Source organism: Perognathus longimembris, chromosome 27, assembly GCF_023159225.1.
Source record: "Perognathus longimembris pacificus isolate PPM17 chromosome 27, ASM2315922v1, whole genome shotgun sequence".
NCBI lineage: Eukaryota > Metazoa > Chordata > Mammalia > Rodentia > Heteromyidae > Perognathus > Perognathus longimembris.
Genome location: NC_063187.1, coordinates 6,897,550 through 6,921,424, shown reverse-complemented (window position 1 = coordinate 6,921,424; position 23,875 = coordinate 6,897,550). Strand labels below are relative to the sequence as shown.

The following is a 23,875-nucleotide window of genomic DNA, read 5'->3' as shown; positions in this document are numbered from 1 at the left end:
ACACCCAACACTACCTTCAGCTTCATTTTTGTCCACAGGACCAGAGATAAAGGAAAATGAAATGATCTCAGGAAGGTCCCCAACACAACACTCAATGCCAGAATTTCCCAGTTGAGTTCTACTGACCTGAGAAAGGAATCTCTGCTCCTTGAATTTTCTTTGTGTATCAAGTGTAGTCCAGTTGACTTAACATATGGCTTTTTCTGTACCCCAAATCTGTGTTGCTGAGTAGGGATAAGGTACAGAGGGGGGCGGCACAGGGAGTTCTGGCTCAGGGCTTTGCCCTCATGAATCAGGCTCATAAGGAAGGCAATCTCAAACCACCCAGCTGACCAGAGAAAGGCAAGGGTGGTGGTCCTGGGAGGGAGGGGGATCTTGCCATACTACATTTAAAATAATGTTGGGGATGATTAGCTCACAGTCGTCTTCCTAGCTACTCAGGAAACTAACATCGAAGATCAAGTTCAAAGCCAGCCCAGGAAGAAACGTTCTACTCAGACAAAGCTGGAAGTGGTGCTATTGCTCAAGTGGTAGAGACCTAGGCTTGAACAAGAGAGGCTCGGGGACATCACTCAGGCCCAGAGTGCCAGCCTCAGAACTGGAACACACACACACACACACACACACACACACACACACACACACATATCTAGAGAAAGGCTGCAATTCACTATGTCACCTTGTGAGTGCAAGGTGTCTTGATCCATGTTGCCAATTCCATCTTTCTCCCCCATCTCTTCCAACCTACCCTCTCATGTGTGCTAGTTTCCTTTTCACATATAGGCATCAAATATTAGGAATCCTTTTGTCCACCTTCCCTCTGTCCATTCATTTACCCTGATTCCCATTGACCACTTTCCTCTCCCCTACAACACAAGTCCTGGTATTCTGTGTGTGTGTGTGTGTGTGTTTGTGTGTGTGTGTGTGTGTGTGTGTGTGTGTGTGTGTGCCTCTCCTGGGGCTGGAACACAAGGCCTGTGCATTATCATTAAGCAATTATGCTTAAGGCTTGTGTTCTATCTCTTGAAACGGAGCTCCACTTCCAATCTTTTTGGTTGGGTTTTATTGGAAATGGATTCTTAGAGACTTTTCCTGTTGGGGCTGGCTTTGAACCATGGTCCTCGATTCTCAGTCAGCCACCCGATCATCAATGATTTGACAAGTGAAAGTGTGCCAAAGGCTGATATACTTTGTTTTTCTTCAAATATCTCTGAAACATCAGAAAACTGGAACAACGTGCTTAGCAAAAGGAAAAAACAAAAATATATGAAATGAAATTCAAATTGACCTATCGCTAGCTACAACTTCTGACTGTGCCATTACTAGAAAAAAGAGTAAAAGCAGCTTATGTATTGAAATGATTTCAATGATGTAAATTAATATCTAATGGCAAAAGAAACCCGCTTGAATAGATATGTAAGTTTATAATTAGGAGGGCTTAATATGCATAGGTACTTTTCTGTTCCTAAAGCCATGTGCACAATTTTTATCAGGCCTTATCAAAATGATGTAGCACTTGGGGAAAAAGATGCAGCCCAGGAGCCCTATACTGGAGGCCAAGATGGAGAAGACCTCCACAGCCACCATGACTTTGCCCTTGGCACTGTGGTAGACAGGCAGGAAGGTGAGCCACACACTGCAGAACACTAGCATGCTGAAGGTCAGGAACTTGGCTTCATTGAAGGTGTCAGGCAGGTTCCTGGCCAGGAAAGCCACAGTGAAGCTGGCCAGGGCCAGGGAGCCCAGGTATCCCAAGACACAGTAGAAGGCAGTGAAGGATCCCTTGTTACACAGGATGATAAGGTGGCCATGTTCAGAGTGTGTGTCTGTGTCAATAAATGGAGGAGAGGTTCCCAGCCAGATACCACAGAGAGTCACCTGGATCAGGGTGCAGATGGGAATGATGAAGTTAGGAGCCCCTGACATCAGCAGCCTCCTCATCCTTCTCCCTGGAGAAGTGACCTTGAAGGCCAGAACCACAGTTACAGTTTTGGCCAAAATAGCAGAAACAGTGACAGTGAATGCAACTCCAAATGTGGTTTGCTGTAGAATGCAGGTGACTGTGTTGGGACGACCAATAAATAGCAAGGAACAGAGGAAACAGAAGATGAGGGAGAGGAGCAGGATGTAGCTGAGAGACTGGTTATTTGCCTTGACAATGGACGTGTTGTGATGTTTCACAAAGACCCCAAGAACAGCTGCTGTGAGTGTCGATAATCCAAGAGCCATGCAGGCCAAAGCCATCCCTAAGGGCTCCCCATATGCCAGGAAGCTTGCAGCTCTTAGGAGGCACTGGTTTCTCTGTGTGTTGGCATACTGGTGATCTGGACACCTCACACACTGCTCCATGTCTGGTGAGGAAGACAAAATCCATTAGTTCCTTTCCAGTGCTTAAAATGAAATTAGGAGATACCTATCTAGAGAAAATTCTGACATATTGATAATTACTAGAATCAACTTCAAATGACCATGTATTGCTAGGCTAATTTTGTATGATTTTTATAGTTTCATTTTGTTCATACACTTGGCTCTAAATTCTAGTTGGAACTATTACTATGAAAATCATTCATCTTCTTCTCTGCCATTCCTAATGTCCTAACAATAATTTTACACATCTCTTCATTCCTTCATACTATTTTTCAACCATTTTGGACAGAATTCAATATCCTTATTTAAAATGAAGACTAAAAGATGTTGATTTTTTTCTGTCTCTGCTTCATATACATAGCAGCACTATGGTCCTTCCTTGTAATTGTGATATTTGCTTTTCCTACTCACCTGTAAAGAACTATAGTACAGAGATCATAATTATTGTTTGAAGCATTACACTCAGGCCAGGCAGAAGAGTTGAACCAAACAAGAGAATTTTCTCTGCTTTAATAACAGTTCTGGACAACTAGGAAATAAAGATATGTGTTTTCTGTATAATGTAAGAACAAATTGCACAACATGGAGACCTTATTATTAACAGGATTTTGTATTCTATATGATAGAAGATATGCTAACATTCCACAGTATTTAAATAAACGTACATACATTATACTAGAAAAAGTTAATCCTATACTCAATTCAGAGCCCATGATGTCTTTTTTCTTTTCAAGAAGCAGTATCATCCATTGTTGTAATTCAACTACTAAGTGAATGAAGGAAGACTTTGACTGCAATTTAAATACATGACATTCGTAGTCCTATTCATGGTTTGTGTGGCACTAGGAGAGAACCTGTATTTTTCCATCTGCTGTGAACTTGCCTGTCCCATTCGCCATCTCATTCTCTGTGCAAGGGGTACAATCAAAGCAACAGGCAGCCTTTCCCTCCTGAAGCGATTTCCTGAATCCAGGACCACAACTCTCACTGCAGACAGAGAGAAAAGGCTGAGGAACATAAGATATGTGTCAGAATCTGGTTAGGCTTTTCCTAACATTCCCAAAGTTTCCTTATTTGAACGACTAATTCACTGACTGGATTTATGTGTATTGATATACTACTCTAAGGAGTGAAAGTCGTTCAAATTACTTACAATAGCATATCAATACACATAAATCCAGTCAGTGAATTGAATCCAGCTATGGATTCCACATCCTGTCACCACAAAAGCTGTATGTGCTAACTCATTCAATGATTCCTCTCATGGAAGAGATCTAAGTAGCAGCTCAACTAATCATTAAATAAAATCACCAGAAAAGGGAATGAAATTAACTTTTCAGATACATAAAGCAATTCCTTTGGTACTTCACTGGTGTTAGAACCCTGCTAAGAAACATGCAATTTGTATTTTATGAGAATATTCAAAATTCACATTTAGAAACAAACTGAATTTTTCTTGGAGAGTGGTGATCCTGGACCTTGAACTCAGTGTCCAAGAAATGTCCTTGAGCTCTTTTATTTTCAAGATTAATGATCGATTGCTTGATCTACAGCTCTAGCTTAGTTTTGAGGTGTTTTAGTGACATAGATTCTCACAAAATTTTTTTGTCTGGTGGGGTTCTAAAATGAGCTATAATCTGAGATTTTAGGATGTGATCGTTCCAAGTAAATAGGAATAGAAGCATCAGCCAACACCCAGGACCTCTTTTGTGGTGGTTAAATGAAGATAAGAGTCTCCCATTTATTCCTACTGGGCCTGAATTCAAACCATAACATTCAGAACTGAATACGTACTATTACAGGAGTCAGTGCTGGCATTCAATCAGGTATACATTTGACTTACTTATATGCTCTTAAAATCATTACAATTAAATAACAACTCACCTCTGTAGTTTCTATGGGCCACTCTACCAAATCTTCAGATAAAGATAGTTGATGATCATGTAGAGCAAATGGAGAAAACTGTCCTATTTTCACCTTAAGATCAAGACCTTGTGGAATATTCCAAGTGTTCACAATGTCATAATCTGCCTCCAATTTTCTTTTATCATCTATAATCACCTGGTCTCCAGCAGGATTCTGAAATTGGGTGTTCCTCAGAAAAGTGTGCAGCTGGAGGAGATACATCATCTTATGTTGAGGTATACACCAGTGGTTAGAAAGAAATGATGAATTAAGAAAAGCTCCCGAGAGGGTTAGGACTCTAGATTCAGACCTCCTGCATCAGTGATGAGCCTGAGCTCAGGCTTGAGTTTGCAGTAAAGACTCTCATGTGATTACAAAAAAAGAAAAAAACAGAAAAGCTCCTGAGTGTCTTTTATCTCTGATTCAGAATTCAAGAAAAGCACAGACACCTGACAAAGCACTGCAGAAGAAAGTCTTTGGAGAAATAAGAGCAATATCCCTGAAAGCTGGTCACACAGCAAAGTGGTAGAAGGCCTCTTTTCAAGAGAAACCTATTTCATTTAAATAAGCATAAATGCAGCAATTCTCAGGTGGCTAGAGTTTTCCACAACAACTAATTCTGTGGGTGTCAATAGTTATAGCTGGAGCTTGTTCAAGATCTAATACCTAAAGGAGAATGAATCTAGATTACTCATGAAAAATAGAAATACTGGTGCTCAGCAGGTCATCCTTAGAAACTCATAGGGAAAAGGTGATTATACACTTTTCACAACATTACCTATGTGTATGTGGAAGTTATTAGTTACTAGAAGAAAGAATAGAAGCATGGAATTTCTTTCTTTCTTGCTACTGGCCTGTTCTCCATAAGAGCACAGGAGCATATGTCTAGAAAACCTCACAGACATTGATAGAAATTTAATTTCTTTACTTTGGGGAACATAACAAAAATATTGAATTTCATGTGTTAAGAATGTCCTCTAGGAATTGGCTGTGCTTATTGTGCGTGCCATTCGAAATAGAAGGCCTTACCTGTGCAGGGGAAGGCACTGTCTCTTTCCTGTTTTCTATTGTCTGTACTTCTGTTTGATGTAGCAGCATCTCATGGAGAGCCTGGGCCACAGCATACACAGCATTGTATATATTGTAACTTTCTGCAGACATAGTCAAGCCAAAAATGTGCCCAGGTAACCAATCCAAGGAGGCATCACGAGGACAGTTCTGCCATGTGACACAGTCAGACTCAGAATCTGAGCAATTGAAAGAGAGAAACCACAGCCGAGCAAGGAAAAAGTCTTCTGGGTATTTGCAAGGGTTTACTGCCTTGACAAAATCTGTGAATCTAGAAACATCTGGGTGATGGTGTGAAAAAGTTAGAAGGACATGGAATGAACCTCGCGTTAAAGATCTCCTCCTCAAGGGGGACTCCCACTGTGAGTTCAGGATACAAACTTTACCTTTTATTAAATACTGCTCAGTAACATCCATGAAATCTAGTGCATATTCCTTACCACCGTATATGATGAAGACATTTGCTGAAGATTTGTTAATATGGTTATACATTGCCAAGCGTTCAAATGATAGGCCATAAATTGAGATTGCTAGCTCGAAGGCTACACAAATTCTGTTCTTGTCCATCTCCTCTTTCAGTAGAGGAAGAATCCACAAGCCATTCTCATCTAGAAAGGTTAACAGTCCCACCCAGTTCCATCTGAAGTAAACCAGTAAGGAGACCATGGCAGTGGCTATCGACGTGTCCTTGGAGGCCATCTGATAGAGACCAGGGAACTTCCTGTGGTCATTCAGGGCCTGATCATAAGGCCCAATGGTGAGCTAAAGGGAATGAAAATTGGATGCTCCATGAATGAGAAGATTTCTTTCCATCAGAATCTCAGCTATGATGTATATTAAATAACCTGTCGACCTACATGACCGGATTATCTTTTACTTATTCAAATAACATTAAAGAATTTTAATATGTGTGCAACGTGCCAATATGTTATTAAATTCTCTCTTTATCTTTGTCACTTCTTCCAATAAATCCTCCTTTCTATTACACTCCCAGCCATATATTCCTACCTCCATTTTCCCATATGTATCTTGAATATTACGTTGTATTTCCCCACCCATTTATTTCCTATGTTTTTGTTCTTTTGCACATTTCCTTAACACCAGTACCCTTTAGGGAATATATACTATATTTGTCTGGTGTTCATTTGCATATTGTTTGTTAATTGATTAGAGAGATTGGAGCATGGAATTTCACATTTATGTTTAACCTACTTTATAGGTTAATCATATATATTTATATACATATATATCTGATATGTGTTCTATCCTTATATCATATTTTATATTCTTTTGTTAGATTTAATATTTATATATGAGAATACAATTGCCTCTTTTGTCTTCCAAAGCCTGCCTTACTCGATTCAACATAATGTCTTTCACTTTCTGGTGGGAATGTGTGTGTGTGTGTGTGTGTGTGTTTGTGTGTGTGTGTGTGTGATTGCACAGGATTATTTACTGTCAGAACCCCATGCACTTTCTTGGATTTTTTCCTGAAGACTTTTACCACACGTTACTTTCTGTTTTTTTTTTTTTTTCTGGTAATTAGATATATATTTCGAAAGTAGCTAGGTTTACAAGTGTGAGACACCAACACCCAGCTCAGCATACCTGTACACTTTACAGTCAGTTTCCATTTCCTGAATTAAAAAAAAATTTGATAATTTTTAAAACTCCAAATAGTGCCTTTTTATGCTTTCAATTTTTAATCCTTTTCCAAACCATGGGAGCATAGATAGCCCATTTTCCTGAATACTTATTCTTTGATATCACAAAATGTGATAGAATCATGAATGCAGTCACTAATTCTCATTCTCTTCTAACCACCTGAAATGGTATCAATTTAGACACTTCTCCCAATCTCACCTGTGGTAACCTGTAGAGGTCCAGCAATGTGCCTATCTGGGCAGATGTTACTCCTGATGGTCCTGTAAGTGCTCCTATAGACTTGTTGCCACTTATACACGAGTAGTTAGGAACCGTGTAGTTCCCAAAAAAGCAAATGAAGGGATTTTTAAATGCTGTTGGCAATCCATCTTCAACATTACAGATATCAAATCCCAGAGTCAAGTTATGTAAAAGAGCAGGAGTTTTGTTGATCTCTTCCATAGCAAAAGTCAAGGCCAAAACAAACTGATAGTTCTTGAAGGTAAGCCTGTGTAATTAGCATAGAAATTTCAGAGTAGTTGAAACATTATTTTGATGGACTGAATCCTTGCTTTTCTGCTAAAGAATATGTTAAAACATTAGCCATAATGGAGATGGAATGTGTATATAGTGTCTAATGCTTGCATATATAAGATTAGATAAGAATATGCAGGTAATTTTTTATGAATGAGATTCAGAAAATTACTTATGCCAAGAATAAGAGATTATTTTTTCTCTGCTACTTCATGCATCACAGTGAAAACCTCTTGCACACTACAGATGGAATAGGCTATCGTGGGACACCAAATATTCATTTTTTGCTCAGCAAACCATATATTTTTTAATTAATTTAGTGATTTACTTTTCATTATTACTGTAGAGGTCATATAAAATGGGATTACAGTTACATAGTTCACGTAATGAATAAAGAGTACATTGTTGTTTGAACCATGTCTCCCCTTTTGTGATTTTCTCCTTGTATTTTCCTTCTGTCCCTACCCATGAGATATACACTTCATTTTCCATGTACTGTCTAGTGGGCACCACTATTGTACTCGTTCACCTTTCTTCAACCTTTTATGTACACTGCATTATCCACTCAAATACAAACAGGACAAAAGGAAAAGAAAACAAAAACAGCAACTGGCACCTGAAAATGCCTCCTTTCCTTGGAGTTCATTTCATAGAGTATTATTTTCTATGACCATCTGCACATAGCTAGTAAGGATTTGTCAACCACTCCTATGCCTATACTCTTTTGGCCTTAGTGTGTGAATGCCTAGAGTCCTATAAAATTATCAGAGTCACCAAATATTCTGTTGTGTTTTTCTTGTAGTAAGCAGCCTCACCTGTGGCAGGGCCAGGCCAACTAACATATCCTGAGTTGAAGAGCATTTTCCAGATGCAAAGTGTCATTTAACATTCCATAGCAATCTCTGCTCACAGACCCAAATTATTGAACAGCTTCCTGTGACATTAACCAGGGCAAAAGGCCTCAAATATCATATCATGGAATTTTATTTTCTCTTTTCTAACAAAACAAAAGGGATGCATCCAACTCTTAGGGCCTAATCTTGGAGAGAGGAGCCTCCAACTTGGGGATGAGGAGAATTGTAAGCAAGCTTTATATTGAAATGCCAGTTGTAAGGCCACCACTGTAAAATGCAATGATGACTACTCTCTTCATAATATAGTGAGATTGAGAAACTGGAAAGCAAGAAACTGGAAAGGGGAGTAAAAATGACCAAAGTAACTTTCTAACTGACATGTCTGTGAGTATAAAGGTGTGATGGTAAGCACATACATTCTTATGAAATTAAAACATGTTGTTTTCAGAAGGAAACAATAGGGGAAGCATAGAAATCCAAATGATAGGATAAAGTGATTAAAAAGAAGTGTTTGTATATGTGAAATTTCATAATGGAAGCCTATCATGTTAGTTATGTCTTCTCAGGATGAGAAAATAGTGACCTTGAAGAAAAGTAGTTGAACATACTCATATGGAAGATATGTTGATAAAGTTTTGTGAAAAGTTGACAACAGTATTACAAAAAGCAATTAACATCATTGGGGGGTGGTTCATTGCTGCTGATAAAAAGGATAGGAGGCCAGGGGAGAGGAAAAAGTGAGCAGTAATCTAGTGTGCATCTAGAGTTCCCTTAGTTATTTAAAATCCTGAGATCAAAACAGGACATGGAAATAAGATGAGGTGTTACTTACGGCCTGCCTTCATTCTTGTGAGCACCGCTGTTACTGAGATCTGATCCCAAGGTGTAGAGAGGGAAAAACGCAACAATGATGACATCTCCATCCCTGTGTGCTCGCTCTTTCATGGTGGAAAAACAGGTAGTGCCGGCCAAGGAATTGACAGGGAAGGGAATCTGGAGAAAAACGAATATGAAAATCAAAGGGCACATCCCTGAAACATCTGCCAACCTGAAATTCTGGCTGGAAGCGAGACCCACAGTGTCCGGTATGTATAGTCATATATCTTTGTACAGGTGCACACGTGTCTTTTTATTGATTGAGAGTAACACTGTCGTCCATCTTTCCTTGTAGCCTCTTGTGAATCCCCAGGGCCAATGTGGAAAACCCTTCTGTAAGTCTCTGCATCTGTGGCCTTGCATCCAGGAGAAAAATATTATTTGGAAAATGTGTTTGCCATTGTCCTTCTTCATCGCAGGTGCTGTGATTTCTCTCAGATCACAGCTAGTGAGGCCCCAGGGATGAAGTTATTTTTGATATATGTGGTTTCACATCTGTGTCCAGAAACTTTTTGCATGAAAGCAATTTGGGGTGAAGCAACTGGATTGCATCAGAGGCTGCATGGAAATGGCCAGCAAATAATCTATTTTCAGTGAACTATCAAACAAATTCTTATTGCATTGTATCCACAGGGTCAGTTCACACATGCAATGTCCATTACAGCCACCAGATATAACTAGTGGATTCAAGCAGGTTTCAATAAGAATTCCACGTGCACAGCCCACCACACAAGCAACCATTTACTAATGCCCAAGGAAGCAGCAAAGCCGTCAAAATCTGCAATTTCACTTCAAAAATTCAAGGTCCATGCCAAAATTGAATTGCACATTTCCATTCTGCACTTTTATCTTTGAACAGGTCATGTGTAATGAACTTTCTAACATAGCTCAAGTTATTCCCCTGATATTCTTTTCTGAAAACATGTAGTGAATGATGAAATTCCTCTTTATCATAAGGCTTAATCCATATTGATACCAAGTCTATGTTTTCTGCTTGTTAAAATATATGAGACCCAAATTCCATGCATACTTCAGTGACTCTGGAGAAGACAGCTATCTGAGGGCAGTGAACACACTCTGCAGGCCTGCAGTGTTTGGTGTGTATTATAGTACACTTGTCTATTGTCATGCAGTGCCTATCACAAAATCCTTATCACAGTATACAGGAAGGACTTGATAGTATAAGAAATTTAAAAATGAAGGAGAGAAAAAACACCTTTCTAATGAGGTTGATAGTGACTATTCATTACATTATAATGCATTTTATCACTGAATTAATAGATTATTCGTATCAAATATCCATATCTATCTATCTATCTATCTATCTATCTATCTATCGATCTATGTATCTATGTATCTATGTATCTATCTATCTAGAGAGGACCTTTTGAGATCTGAACATGTATTCATTCAATGAGCCTGAGCCTCACAATGTAATAGTTGTGAATAATATCACAAATATATGTCTTGTGGAACAGACATACAGATTTCCCTAATGTGTCCATGAAATTAAATTCCTGTGATTTCTGTGTAAGTGCTCTTTGTCTTCATTCTTGGTAGTGTTTGTTATTAGTCTTCTTGAGGATAGATACTGTCACTGAAGTGAGGTAAAATTCAGTGTCATTTGGCTTTGCATTTTCTTTCTGCCAATGATGTTTAGTATATCTTTGTATACTTTTTTGAAATCTTTGTATACTTGTGTGAGCCATGTATGCTTCTGGTTTTGTTCTATTTCCAGAAGTTATTTTGATAATTATTATTTTGTATGATTAGATATGCATAGGCATTGCACCTAGCTTTTTTTAACGAACACTCTTTTTTTTCCAACTTTCTTCCAAGTTGGAATGAGATTGCAGCCCCTGTCAGCTTCACAAAATGATCATTCCCTGTTCAGTGAGGGAGATTAACAATCACTATTGGTAGAAGAGATGGAAAAAATTATTACTGCCCTTGGCTTCACAGCTTGGACCACAATGTAAGAAGCATTTCTTTTCATTTTGAAAAGCATGATAGTCTGCAAAGATATTTGTAGGTGTATGCTCCATGGACTAAAGATAGATCTTACATGGGTTTTATTTTTTGTTTCACTTACTTACATTTTTGTACTGGTCTAGGGCTTGAATTGAGGGCTTGGGCACGGTCCCTGAGTTTTTAAAAATTTATTTATTGTTTAAATTTTGTTGACAAGGTATTGTACAAAAGAGGTACAGTTACATAATAGGGCAGTGTGTACATTTATTCTGATATCTTACACCCTTGTTTTTCTTTCCCTTCCCTAGATCAGGTAGACATATATACCATACCCAGTGTACCAAAAACATATACAGTAGCCATGTGGAGTAGGCCAAAGGAAATTCACCTTGAACTTTAAATATAACATCAACAATAGAGTTTGCTTTTCCTTGTCTTATATGATCATACATACATAGCTTTTGAGCTATTGTGATCCACTGAGAGGTCTATTTTAGACCTTTATATGTTTAGTAGTTGATTGGTTTTAAGTACATAATGTGAGTTCGTTGACCCAAACCTGTAGGAAATACCATTTGACAAGAAGTTTTCTGTTTCGCAGGCCTGGTCTCTACTGTCTCCCCCTCCCCCTACCTAAACAGTCGTATATCAAGGAGATTATGCCCCTTTGTTTTCTGAGTTCTAGGCTTGTCTTGCTCAACATTATTTGTTCAAGTTCTGACCATTTCCCCAAGAATACCAATATTTCATCATTTCTAATTGCTATGAAGTATTCCATTGTATATACATACCACATTTTTTGGATCCATTCATCTGTAAAGGGGTATCTGGGTTGTTTTCACATTTTGACTATTAGGAATTGTGCAGTGATAAACATGGATGTGCAGATGTCTTTTTGATATCCTGAGACCTGTTGTTCTAGATAGATGCCTAGGAATGGTATGACTGGGTCATAAGGTAGGTCTATGTTGAGCTATTTGAGGAGCCCCCATACTGTTCTCCAAAGTGGTTGTACTAATTTGCACTCCCATCAACAATGGAGAAGGGTTCCTGTTTCCCCTCATCTCCTCCAGCATTTGTTGTTGCTTGAGTTCAGAGTATAGGCCATTCTAACTGGAGAGAGGTGGTATCTCAGGGTTGTTTTTATTTGCATTTCCTTTACTGCCAGGGATGTTGAACATTTCCTCATGTGTTTCTTTGCCATTTTTATATTTTCTCTTCCGAAGTCTCTCTTTAGGTCGTTTGCCCATTTCCTGATACGTTTATTGGGCTTGGAGGGGCTTAGATTTTGAGTTCTCTGTAGATGACAGATATCAGGCCTTTGTCTGTTGCTGTGCTGGTAAATATCCTTTCCCATTTCGTTGGCTGCCTTTCTATTTTGTTGGCTATATCCTTAGGTGTGCAGAAACTTTTTAATTTGTAGTAGTCCCATTTGTCAAGTCTTTCCCTTATTTGTTGTGCCCCTGGGACTATATTCAGGAAGTTTCTTCCTGTGCCTATAAGTTCTAGCGTCTTTCTTACTCTTTCCTTCAGTAGTTTCAAGGATTCAGGTCTGATATTGAGGTCCTTGATCCATTTTGAGTTGATCTTGGTGCATGGTGATAGGCTTGGGTCTACTTTGAGTTTTCTGCATATGGCTGCTCAGTTCTCCCAGCAGCAGCAGTTGAAGAGGCTCTGTTTATTCCATTGTATGTCTTTAGCTCCTTTGTCGAATATCAGCTGGCTGTAAGATTGCGGATTCATTTCTGGATCTTCAATTCTAATCCATTGGGCTTCCAATCTGTTTTTATACCAATACCATGCTGTTTTTGTTATGATGGCCTTGTAGTAGAGCTTGAAGTCTGGTATTGTGATACCTCCTGCACTGCTTTTTTTTTTTTTCCTAGAATTGCTTTGGCTATTTTAGTTTTTTTGCTGTTCCATATGAATTTATGGGTTGCTTTCTCTATTTCAGTGAAAAATGTAGCTGGGATCTTGATGGGGTTTGCATTGAATATGTATACCAATTTGGGCAATATGGACATTTTCACTTTCTTGATTCTGCCTACCCATGAGCATGGGAGGTCTTTCTATCTCCTTGTGTCTTCTTTGATTTCCCTAATTAGATTTTTTTTTTTTTTTTTTGGCCAGTCCTGGGCCTTGGACTCAGGGCCTGAGCACTGTCCCTGGCTTCTTCCCGCTCAAGGCTACCACTCTGCCACTTGAGCCACAGCGCCACTTCTGGCCGTTTTCTGTATATGTGGTGCTGGGGAATCGAACCTAGGGCCTCGTATATCCGAGGCAGGCACCCTTGCCACTAGGCCATATCCCCAGCCCCCTAATTAGATTTTTATAGTTTTCATTAAATAGGTCTGTCACGTCCTAGGTTAAGTTGATCCCTAGGTACTTTATTCTTTTTTTGGCTACTGTAAATGGAATTGTTTCCATAATTTCCTTTTCTGTTTGTCTATTGCTGGTGTACAGAAAAGCTGCTGACTTTTGTGGGTTGATTTTGTATCCTGCTACTTTGCCAAATTGGTTTATTAGGTGTAGGAGTTTGGGTACTGAGTTTTTTGGATCCTTCACATATAAGATCATGTTGTCTGCGAATAGGGATAACTTGATTTCTTCCTTGCCAATGTGGATCCCTTTGATGTCCTCCTCTTTCCTGATTGCTATGGCTAGGGATTCCAGCACTATGTTGAACAGAAGTGGGGAGAGTGGGCATCCTTGTCTTGTTCCTGAGTTTAGGGGGAATGACTTAAGTATCTCTCCATTTAATATAATATTAGCAGCTGTTCTGTTGTATATGGCTTTTATTGTTTTGAGGAATGTTCCACCTATTCCTGTTCTCTCCAAAGCTTTTAATAGGTATGGATGTTGTATTTTGTCAAAGGCTTTTTGGGCATTGACTGAGATAACAATGTAATTCTTAATTTTAGATCTGTTTATGTGGTGAATTACGTAGATTGATTTATGGATGTTGAACCATCCTTGTGACTGTGGGATGAAGCCTACTTGGTCATGATGTATGTTTATTGAGGAGCTTTGTGTCTGTGTTCATTCTCTTTTTTTGTTGGGTCTTTGCCTGGTTTGGGAATGAGTATGATATTCGCTTCGTAGAATGAGTTTGGGATTTCTCACTCTGTTTCAATTTCGTGGAAGAGTGTGAGGAGTTTTGGTATTAGCTCATCACTAAAGGTTTTGTAGAATTCGTTGGTGAATCCATCTAGGCCTGGGCTTTTCTTTGTTGGGAGGTTCTTGATTACCTCCTGTATCTCACTGTAAGTTATTGGTTTATTTAGTTGATTTATTTCTTCTTGGTTCAGTTTGGGCAGTTTGTACTTCTCTAAGAATTGATCCATTTCTGTAAAATTATTGTTTTTTTCTGAGTAGAGGTTTTGGAAATAGCTCCTTATGATTGTTTGAATATCGTGTGTACTTGTTGTAATTTTTCCGGTGGAGTCTTTGATTTTACATATATGAGTCTCTTCTCTTTTGTTTTTGTTTTTTTTTTTTTTTTGTAAATCTTGCGAGGGGTCTGTCAATTTTATTTATTTTCTCAAAGAACCAGCTTTTAGTCTTATTTATTTGTTGAATAGTCTTTCTATTTTCAATCAGACTTATCTCTTCTTTAATCTTTGTGATCTCCCCCCCCCATAGTCGTTTTAGATTCTGTCATTTCTTGTTTCTTCAGTTGTTTTAGTTTCAACGTGAGGTTATTCACCTACTCTGCTTCCATTCTTTTAATGTCAGTGCTGAGTGCAATGATCTTGCCCCTCAGTACTGCCTTAGCTGTTTCCCATAGGTTTCTTTGTGATGTGTTTTCATTGTCATTGTGGCTTATGAATTCCTTGATTTCATCTTTAATTTGGTCTGTGGCCCAAGTGTTGGATAGCCGTGTGGGGTTTATCCTCCAAGAGTGTGTATAGCCTCTGTGGTATCTTTGTTGTTGCGTGTTACCTTTAATCCACTGTGATCAGATATAATACACGGGAAAAAGTCAATACTTTGCTGAGGTTCTTTGTGTGGGCTATGACGTGGTCTATTTTGGAATATGATCGATGAGTTGCTGAGAAGAAGGTATATTGTGTTTCTGTAGGGTGGAAGATTCTGTATAGGTCTGTCAGATCCATTTGGGATATGGTGTTACTTAGGTCCTCAGCTCCCTTGCTAATCCTCTGGGTGTTGGATCTGTCTCTTGGAGAGAGTGGGGTATTAAGGTCACCCACTATGATTGTGTTTGCGTCTATCTTGTTCTGTAATTCTGTGAGAATTTGCTTGACATATGTAGGGCCTCTTTTGTTCAGTGAGTATACATTTATCACCGTGATGTCTTGATTCTGGATTTTTCCTGGTATTAATATGCAGTGTCCTTCTTTGTCTTTTTGAGTTGACTTTAATGAAAAGTCCAGCTTCTGTGAGATCAGGATGGCTACACCTGCCATTTTGGTAGGTGCATTTGCTTGGTAGATCTTGCTCCATCCTTTCATTCGGAGCCTGTTTTTGTCTCTTGCTGTAAGGTGGGTGTCTTGTAGGCAGCAGATGTCAACTTTTTGTTTGCGGATCCATCCTGCCTATCTGCTCCTCTTTATCGGAGAGTTTAAACCATGTATATTTAAAGAGATCAAGGATAAGGGTGTTTTTTCTCCTTGCATTTTCTTGTTGGGCTGTTTTTTCTTCTTCTTTTTTCTTGTCTTTAGTGAGCTGTTCTTTCTGTTGGACTTTGTCTATTGTAGTTTCTTTCTGGTTCTGACTGTGTGTCTTGTACGATCTCTGCTGGGTGGGGCTCCCCTCTTAGAATTCGCTGTAGGGCTGGTTATTTATTCACATACTCCTTTAGCTCTTCTTTTGTGTGTAAAGATCTGGTTTTCCCTTCGAATGTGAACTCCAATTTCGCTGGATATTTGATCCAAGGTTGCATATTTTTAGCCTGAAGTACTTGGATGGTGTTCTTCCACTCACTTCGTCCTTGGTAAGTTTGTGTGGATAGGTCAGCTGTTATTTGAATCCTCTTCCCATTTTAGAAAATTTCTTTCTTCGCTTTGGCTTAATTCAGAATTTGCTCTTTAATCTTGAGGTCTGAAGTCTTGAATATTATGTGCCTTGGGGTGGCTTTTCTGGGGTCTGGCCTGCCAGGTGTCCTATAGGCTTTGGTTACCTGGATGGGATCCCCTGTGAGATTGGGGATGTTTTCTGCAATAACTTCATTGAGAACATGTTTACGCCCTCTGCTCTGGAATTCAGCTCCTTCTTCTATTCCAATTATGCGTAGATCATATCTCTTGTCTTTGTCCATTAGTTCCTGGATTAGTCTGTCCTGAAGCTTCACCGTTTCTTGGAGTGTGGTCATTTTCTGGTTGTTGCCGACTGCTTCATCGTCCAGGCGAGAGATTCTGGATTCCATATGGTGAACTCTTTGTGTTATCGTTTCAATTGTGGAGCTTATGGATGTCAGATCAGGTCTGATCGTGGAAATTTCTTCCTTTAAAGAGTTGTATTTTAAATCTATTTTTTTCATGCATTTCAATTCTCAGGATGTTAAGGTTTTCTTTGAAGGAGGCTTGCAATGTATCCATTTTTGCTACCATTTCTTTCTTGGCTTCCTGCGTGTCCTTCAAGATTTCTGCTCTAAAGTCCAGGAATTGTTTTCTGATTTTCATTTCTGACACTTTCCATCATTACCTGTTAACATGGCCTTGTTTGCTTTTTTATTCTCCATCTCCTCTTCAGTCGTGCTGCTTTTTGGAGCTGGCAAGTTGGCTTGCTCTTTGATGAACTGTGTTATGTTTGTTATTTGTTCATCTGGAGATCTGTGGGTGGCTTCTCATGTTTGGTTTATAGCTCTGCCTTCCCTCCTGTGTAGGTGCGTCTACCAGAGCAGGTGCCGCCGCTGTGACCCCACACTCCTGTGCGGGGTACGCCTACCAGAGAGGGCGCTCTCACCGGGGTCCCCGCCCACTTGTGCACCGTGCGCCTGCTACAACAGGTGCTGGAGCTGTGGCCCCATCCACTTTAGCGGGGTACGCCTCACAGAGCGAGGCCCGGGTTGTTGGGTTGTGTTTGCGCCCTTCCGCTAGTCCGTTGTGGCGGTCTGTATGTGTGGGGCCCAGTGAGACAACTGTCCGAGTGTGGGATAGCACCCTCAGACCTCGCCTCCTCTGCGGGGGGGTGGGGAGTGGGCGTGATCAGGCCCAGGTGTCTCTGCTGTGCTGGTATTGCCCACCAGTGCCTGTGATTTTAGTTGTAAGAGTGTGCGACGTCCAGGTAATGGGGGACTCACCGATCCTGGATTGTGTGTGTGTCCCGCCCAGCCGTTGGTCCTTCAGGGGGTGGCGAAGTGTCGTGGTGGCGTTCCCGGTTCCCCCCTTCTGCCACGTTCCGTCTGAACCCGGTGTGGACCCAAACTTCTCGTCACCGCTGTCGTTTGTCTTGGTCCGCACCCTCCCTAGTAACCATGGAGTCTCCCTCTGTCTGGATTCTGCGCTTCCTGTAGCCTGTCTGACGATTGTTGGGTTCTCCTTTCCCAGCTTGGCCCTGTTTGGGCCAGGGTCGGCTGGCTGGGGGAGGGTGCCCCGGAGATTCTCTGGCTCCGTGTAGGTTTTCAGCTCTTCTTTTTTACTCCTTTGTGTTTTCCTGCGTATTTCCACTGCTTCTGGCTGCTGGTTGTGCTGGGTTCTTGATGAAGTGTTGGGTGTTGGAGTTCCCAGCTTGCTATTCAGTTGGAGCGAGTCTGGGTGCCTCCCTACTGTTTCGGCGCCATCTTTCTCCTCCCACTCCAGATTCATGATGGTGTGTGCACAGGACACATGTACCCCCAAAAGTGCTCTGGATCTCCTGGAGTTTCAGAGCTACAACTGAATGCAATAGATGAATTTGCAGTATGCATATCTTGAAGAATACACTCCCGGTTTGCTTCTTCATTCCTTCCTTCCATCGTTGCATCCTTCTTTTTCTTTCCTTAACTTTCTTCCTTCATGCCGACTTTTATTCCTTCCTTCCTTTCGTTAGTGCTTATTCCTTTGTTTTCCTTCCTTTCTTCCCTACCTGTCTGCCATCCTTCAAGCTTGCCTTCTTTCCTTCCTTACTTCACTCCCTTCCCAGCTTCTTTATTTCCACCCATTCTTCCTTCTTTCTTGTCTGCCTTCCTTCCTTTCTCTGTTCCCAACTTGGTTTCTTCCTCTCTCCCTCCCTGCCTCTTCCCATGCTCCTTTGTCACTCTCTACCTTTCTCTATTTTTTTCTTTCTCTTTTCTCTATTACTTTATTCCTGTGTTCCATCCGTTCTTCCTTCTGTCCTTCCTTCCTTCTTTCCTTGCCTCCTGTTTTCATTCCTTTCTTTGGTATGGTTAGGGCTGACCTGAAAACTGGAGTAACTAAATATAAGTTTTACTGTTACAATTATAACAGCTGATAAACTCTGGTGATGACTCCATGATAGAGGGCTTCACCCCCACACGTGAGACTAGTTTCATATAGTTTGACTTTTAAACACGTAGGGAGCAATTGTTCACTTCTATACCTGGGTAGCAACCATGGAAATGGACAGCAAAAGTGATCATAGTGATATACTATAGAAATAATCATAATAGTAATAGAAACGCCATGGTAACTGTTGGGTTTGTTTACTTATGATTGAATACTGGATTGTTTTAGCCTGCTCAAGCTTGCTTAGTGGTAATAGGAAAACATGGAAGCGATTGTTAAAATAAAGTTGGTACTAGGTCAGCCCGAAGGCAATATTCTGCCTCTGTAAATGGCTTGCTTAATCCATTAGTGACTTGCTCTACCCCCTGCACTAACCCCCTGCATCAGTGCTACGTGACCACCTGTTGTCAATTCCTGATATCGAGGCCAGTTCCTGATATCAAAGCCAAAATAGATAACTGAAAGTGTAGATAGCCAATAGAAATAGGACAAGACTTGCTTCCTAAATGCCATCCAATCAAGTATCTGCGAAGTTGAAAATATCCTGCCCCTGTTGTAATCACAATAAAAACTCTGCCTATCTGAGGGTCAGGACTCTCAATCCAGATCTGCTGTGTGGGTGACAGTTGGGAGTCCAGGCTTGAGCTTGCAATGAAGACTCTCATGAGTTTGCATCGGTATAGACTCATTGGTGGTCCTTTGTTTTGAAAAATTTATTTAAGAATTAAATTTGTTGACAAGGGGTTGTGCAAAATGGGTACAATTACATAATAGGGCAGTGTGTACATTTCTTGTGATATCTTTTTTTTGGCCAGTACTGGGCCTTGGACTCAGGGCCTGAGCACTGTCCCTGGCTTCTTCCCGCTCAAGGCTAGCACTCTGCCACTTGAGCCACAGCGCTGCTTCTGGCCGTTTTCTGTATATGTGGTGCTGGGGAATCGAACCTAGGGCCTCGTGTATCTGAGGCAGGCACTCTTGCCACTAGACTATATCCCCAGCCCTTTCTTGTGATATCTTAAAGCCTTGTTTTTCTTTCCCTTCCCTAGTCCAGGTAGACATATATACAATACACAGTGTACCAAAACATATACATAGCCACGTGGCATACAACAAAGGACATTCACCTAGAACTTTAAATATAATGTCAACAATAGAGTTTGCTTATCCTTGTCTTATATGGTCATACATACATAGCTGTTGAGCTATTGTGATCCACTGAGAGGTCTATTTTTGACCTTTATATGTTGAGTAGCTGTTTGGTTTTAGTTACATAAGGTAAGGTCGCTGGCCCAAACCTGTGGGAAATACCCTTTGACAAGAAGTTTTTTGTTTCGCAGACCTGGTCTCTACTTTCCCCCCCGTCCCTCCACCTTAACAGTCATAGATCAAGGAGACCATGCCCCTTTGTTTTCTGTGTTCTAGGCTTGTCTCGCTCAACATTATTTGTTCAAGTTCTGGCCATTTTGCTGCGAAAACAATATTCCATTATTTCTAATCGCTACGTAGTATTTCATTGTGTATAGGTACCACATTTTTTGGATCCAGTTTCCTTAGAGGGTCATCTGGGTTTTTTCCATAATTTGGCTATTGTGCATTGTTCAGTGATTAAACATGGAAGTGCAAATGTCTTTTTGATATCCTGAGACATGTTATTTAGGATAGATGCCTAGGATTGCTATGGCTGGGTCATAGGGTAGGTCTATGTTGAGCTTTTTAGGAACCTCCATACTGTTCTCCAAAATGGTTGTACTAATTTTCACTCCCACCAACAATAGAGAAGGGGTCCTCTTTCGCTACATTCCCTCCAGCATTTGTTGTTGCCTGAGTTCAGAGTATAGGCCATTGTAACTGGAGTGAGGTGGTATCTCAGGGTTGTTTATATTTGCATTTCCTTTACTACCAGGGATGTTGTACATTTCCTCATATGTTTCTTTGCCATTTTTATATCTTCTCTTGTGAAGTCTCTCTTTAGGTCCTTTGCCCATTTCATAATTAGTTTACTGCGCTTTAGGGGGTTAGTTTTTTTTTTTTGAGTTCTCTGTAGATGATGGATATTAGGCCTTTGTCTGTTGCTGTGCTGGTAAAGAGCCTTTCCCACGTGGTTGGCTGTCTTTCTAGTTTGGTGGCTATAACTTTAGCTGTGCAGAAACTTTTTATTTTGGAGTAGTCCCATTTGTTGTGTCTCTCCCCTATCTGTTGTGCCCCTGGGACTCTATTCAGGAAGTTCCTTCCTGTGTGTATAAGTTCTTGCATTTTTCCTACTCTGTCCTTCAGTAGGTTCAAGGATTCCAGTCTGATGTTGAGGTCCTTGATCCATGTTGAGTTGATCTTGGTGCATGGTAATAGGCTAGGGTCTACTTTGAGTTTTCTGCATATGGCTGCCCAGTTTTCCCAGCACCAGTAGTTGAAGAGGCTATGTTTATTCCATTGTATGTCCTTAGCTCCTTTGTCGAATATCAGCTGACTGTAAGAGTGCGGTTTTATTTCTGGTTCTTCTGTCCTATTCCATTGGTCTTCAGGTCTGTTTTTATACCAATACTAGGGTGTTTTCTTTTGATGGCTCTATAATAGAGCTTGAAATCTGGTATTGTGATACCTCCTGCACTGCTTTTTTTTTTTGCCTAGAATTGTTTTGGCTATTTTATGTCTTTTGCTGTTCCATATGAATTTATGTGTTGCTTTCTTTATTTCAGTGACGAATGTAGTTGGGATCTTGATGGGGAATGCATTGAATTTTTATAACATTTTGGGCAATATGGCCATTTTCACAATATTGATTCTGCCTACCCATGAGCATGGGAGGTGTTTCTATCTCCTTGTGTCCTCTTTGATTTCCCTTTTTAGATTTTTATAGTTCTCATTAAATAGGTCATTCATATCTTTAGTTTGGTTGATCCCTATGTAATTTATTCTTTTTTTAGCTCTTGTAAATGGTATTATTTCCATAATTTCCTTTTCCCTTGTACATTGCTGGTGTACAGAAAAGCTTTGACTTATGTGGATTGATTTTGTATGCCTCTACTTTGCCAAAATGGTTTATTAGGTGTAGGAGTTTGGGGACTGAGTTTTTTGGGTCCTTCAGATATACAATCATGGCATCTGAAAATAGGGATAGTTTGATTTCTTTTTTGCCAGTGTGGATGCCTTTGATGTCCACCTCTTGCCTTATTGCTATGGCTAGGGATTCCAGCACTATGTTGAAAAGAAGTGGGGAGAGTGGGCATTCTTGTCTTGTTCCTGAGTTTAGGGGGAATGGTTTTGGTTTTTCCCCATTTAGTATGATACTATAGGTTGGTCTGTTGTATATGGCTTTAATTGTTTTAAGGAATGTTCCATGTATTCCTGTTCTCTCCAGAGCTTTTATCAAGTATGGATGTTGTATTTTGTCATAGGATTTTTGGGCATTGATTGAAATAATAATGTGATTCTTGGTTTTAGCTCTGTTTATGTGGTGAATTACATTAATTGATTTACAGATGTTGAACCATCCTTGTGTCTGTGGGATGAAGCCTACATGGTCATGATGTATAGTTTTGTTGGTCAGTTTCTGGATCCTGTTAGCTAATATTTTATTGACGAGCTTTGCGTCTTTGTTCATTAGTGATATCGGTCTCTAGTTCCCTTTTATTTTGTCTGGGTCTCTGCCTGGTTTGATGATGAGAGTAATATTAGCTTCACAGAATGAGTTTGGGGTTTTGCCTTCCGTTTCTATTTCGCATAAGAGTTTGAGGAATATTGCTCTTAGCTCCTCACTAAAGGTTTTATAGAATTTATTGGGGAATCCATCCGGGCCTGGGCTTTTCTTTGTTGAGAGGCTCTTGATTACCCCGGGGATCTCGCTGTAAGTTATTGGCTTATTTCGTTGATTTATTTCTTCTTGATTCAGTGTGGGCAGTATATTTCTCTAAGAATTGATCCATTTCTGTAAAATTATTGTTTTTTAGTGAGTAGATGTTCTGGAAATAGTTCTTTACGATTGTTAGAATATCGTGTGTATTTGTTGTAATTTTTCCGGTGAAGTCCCTGATTTTACAGATATGAGTCTCTTCTCTTCTTTCTTTTTGTAAGTCTTGCAAGAGGTCTGTCAATTTTATTTATTTTCTCAAAGAACCAGCTTTCAATATTATTTATTTGTTGAATGGTCTTTGTATTTTCAATCAGAGTTATCTCTTCTATAATCTTTGTGAGCTCTCTCCTCCTAGTCATTTTAGATTCGATTATTTCTTGTTTCTCCAGGTGTTTTATTTTCATGGTGAGGTTATTCACCTCCTCTGCTTCCTTTCTTTTAATGTGAGTACTGAGGGCAATGGTCTTGCCCCTCAGCACCGCCTTAGCTGTATCCCATAGGTTTCCTTGTGCTGTATTTTCAGTGTCGTTGTGGCTTATGAATTCATTAATTTCATCCTTAATTTGGTCTGTGACCCAAGCGTTAGATAACAGTGAGGGGTTTAGTCTCAAAGTAATTGTATAGCCTCTGTGGTATCCTTTGTTATTGAGGGTTACCTTTATTCCACTGTGTTCAGAGGTAATACATGGGATGGCATCGATACTGTGGTATTTGCTGAGGTTCTTTGTGCGGGCTATGACATGATCCATCCATTTGGAATATGGTGTTACTTAGGTCTTCAGTTCCCTTGCTAATCCTCTGGGTGTTGGATCTGTCTCTTGGAGAGAGTGGAGTTTTAAATTCTCCCACTAGATTGTGTTTGGGTCTATCTTGTTGTGTAGTTCTATGATAATTGGTTTGACATATGTAGGGCCTCTTTTGTTCGGTGAGTATAAATTTATCACCATGATGTCTTGATTCTGGATTTTTCTTGTATTAAAATGTAGTGTCGAAAGATGATTCCGGGAAGACAGCGGAGGAGCAGCAGAGCCCTAGCTGAGCTCCCTCCATCATTGCAGTTTTCCCACCCCAGAGACTTTTACTTCTAGAAAGACAACCAAAGTAAGTTGTAACAGTACAGGGATTCTGGCTAGGAAGGAAAAATCAACTTTTCTGGTCTGAAAACACAGATTTGAGCTCCAGACTGCATCCCACTGCCAAGCCTGTGCTGGCGCCCAGAACAGCGCCCCTCACTCTGTGCAGCTAAAGCACACAGCGGGGACGAGGGAGAAATCCTCCAGATAGCGGTGTACAGACTCGTATCGCAGGCTGAGCATGGATGTGCCAAAATCGCAGAGAAAGCAGTGGTACCTCCACGAAAGACATTTTCACTCGTGCCCACAGAGCAGCTTCTGGGAGGTAGC

General features: G+C 40.2%; 1 protein-coding gene across 1 annotated transcript in view; it reads right to left on the bottom strand.

Moving 5' to 3' along the window:
• Positions 1-1,428: 1,428 nt before the first annotated feature.
• LOC125342816 (vomeronasal type-2 receptor 116-like) overlaps positions 1,429-23,875 on the bottom strand; it is a 39,800-nt gene continuing 17,353 nt past the window's right edge. The window contains exons 4-9 of the mRNA XM_048335122.1: positions 7,204-7,479; positions 5,836-6,102; positions 5,302-5,700; positions 4,252-4,479; positions 3,251-3,374; positions 1,429-2,351 (exon numbers count right to left, since the gene is read on the bottom strand). Of these exons, the coding sequence (XP_048191079.1) occupies positions 1,429-2,351; positions 3,251-3,374; positions 4,252-4,479; positions 5,302-5,700; positions 5,836-6,102; positions 7,204-7,479 (2,217 nt within the window). The remainder of the gene's footprint in view (positions 2,352-3,250; positions 3,375-4,251; positions 4,480-5,301; positions 5,701-5,835; positions 6,103-7,203; positions 7,480-23,875) is intronic.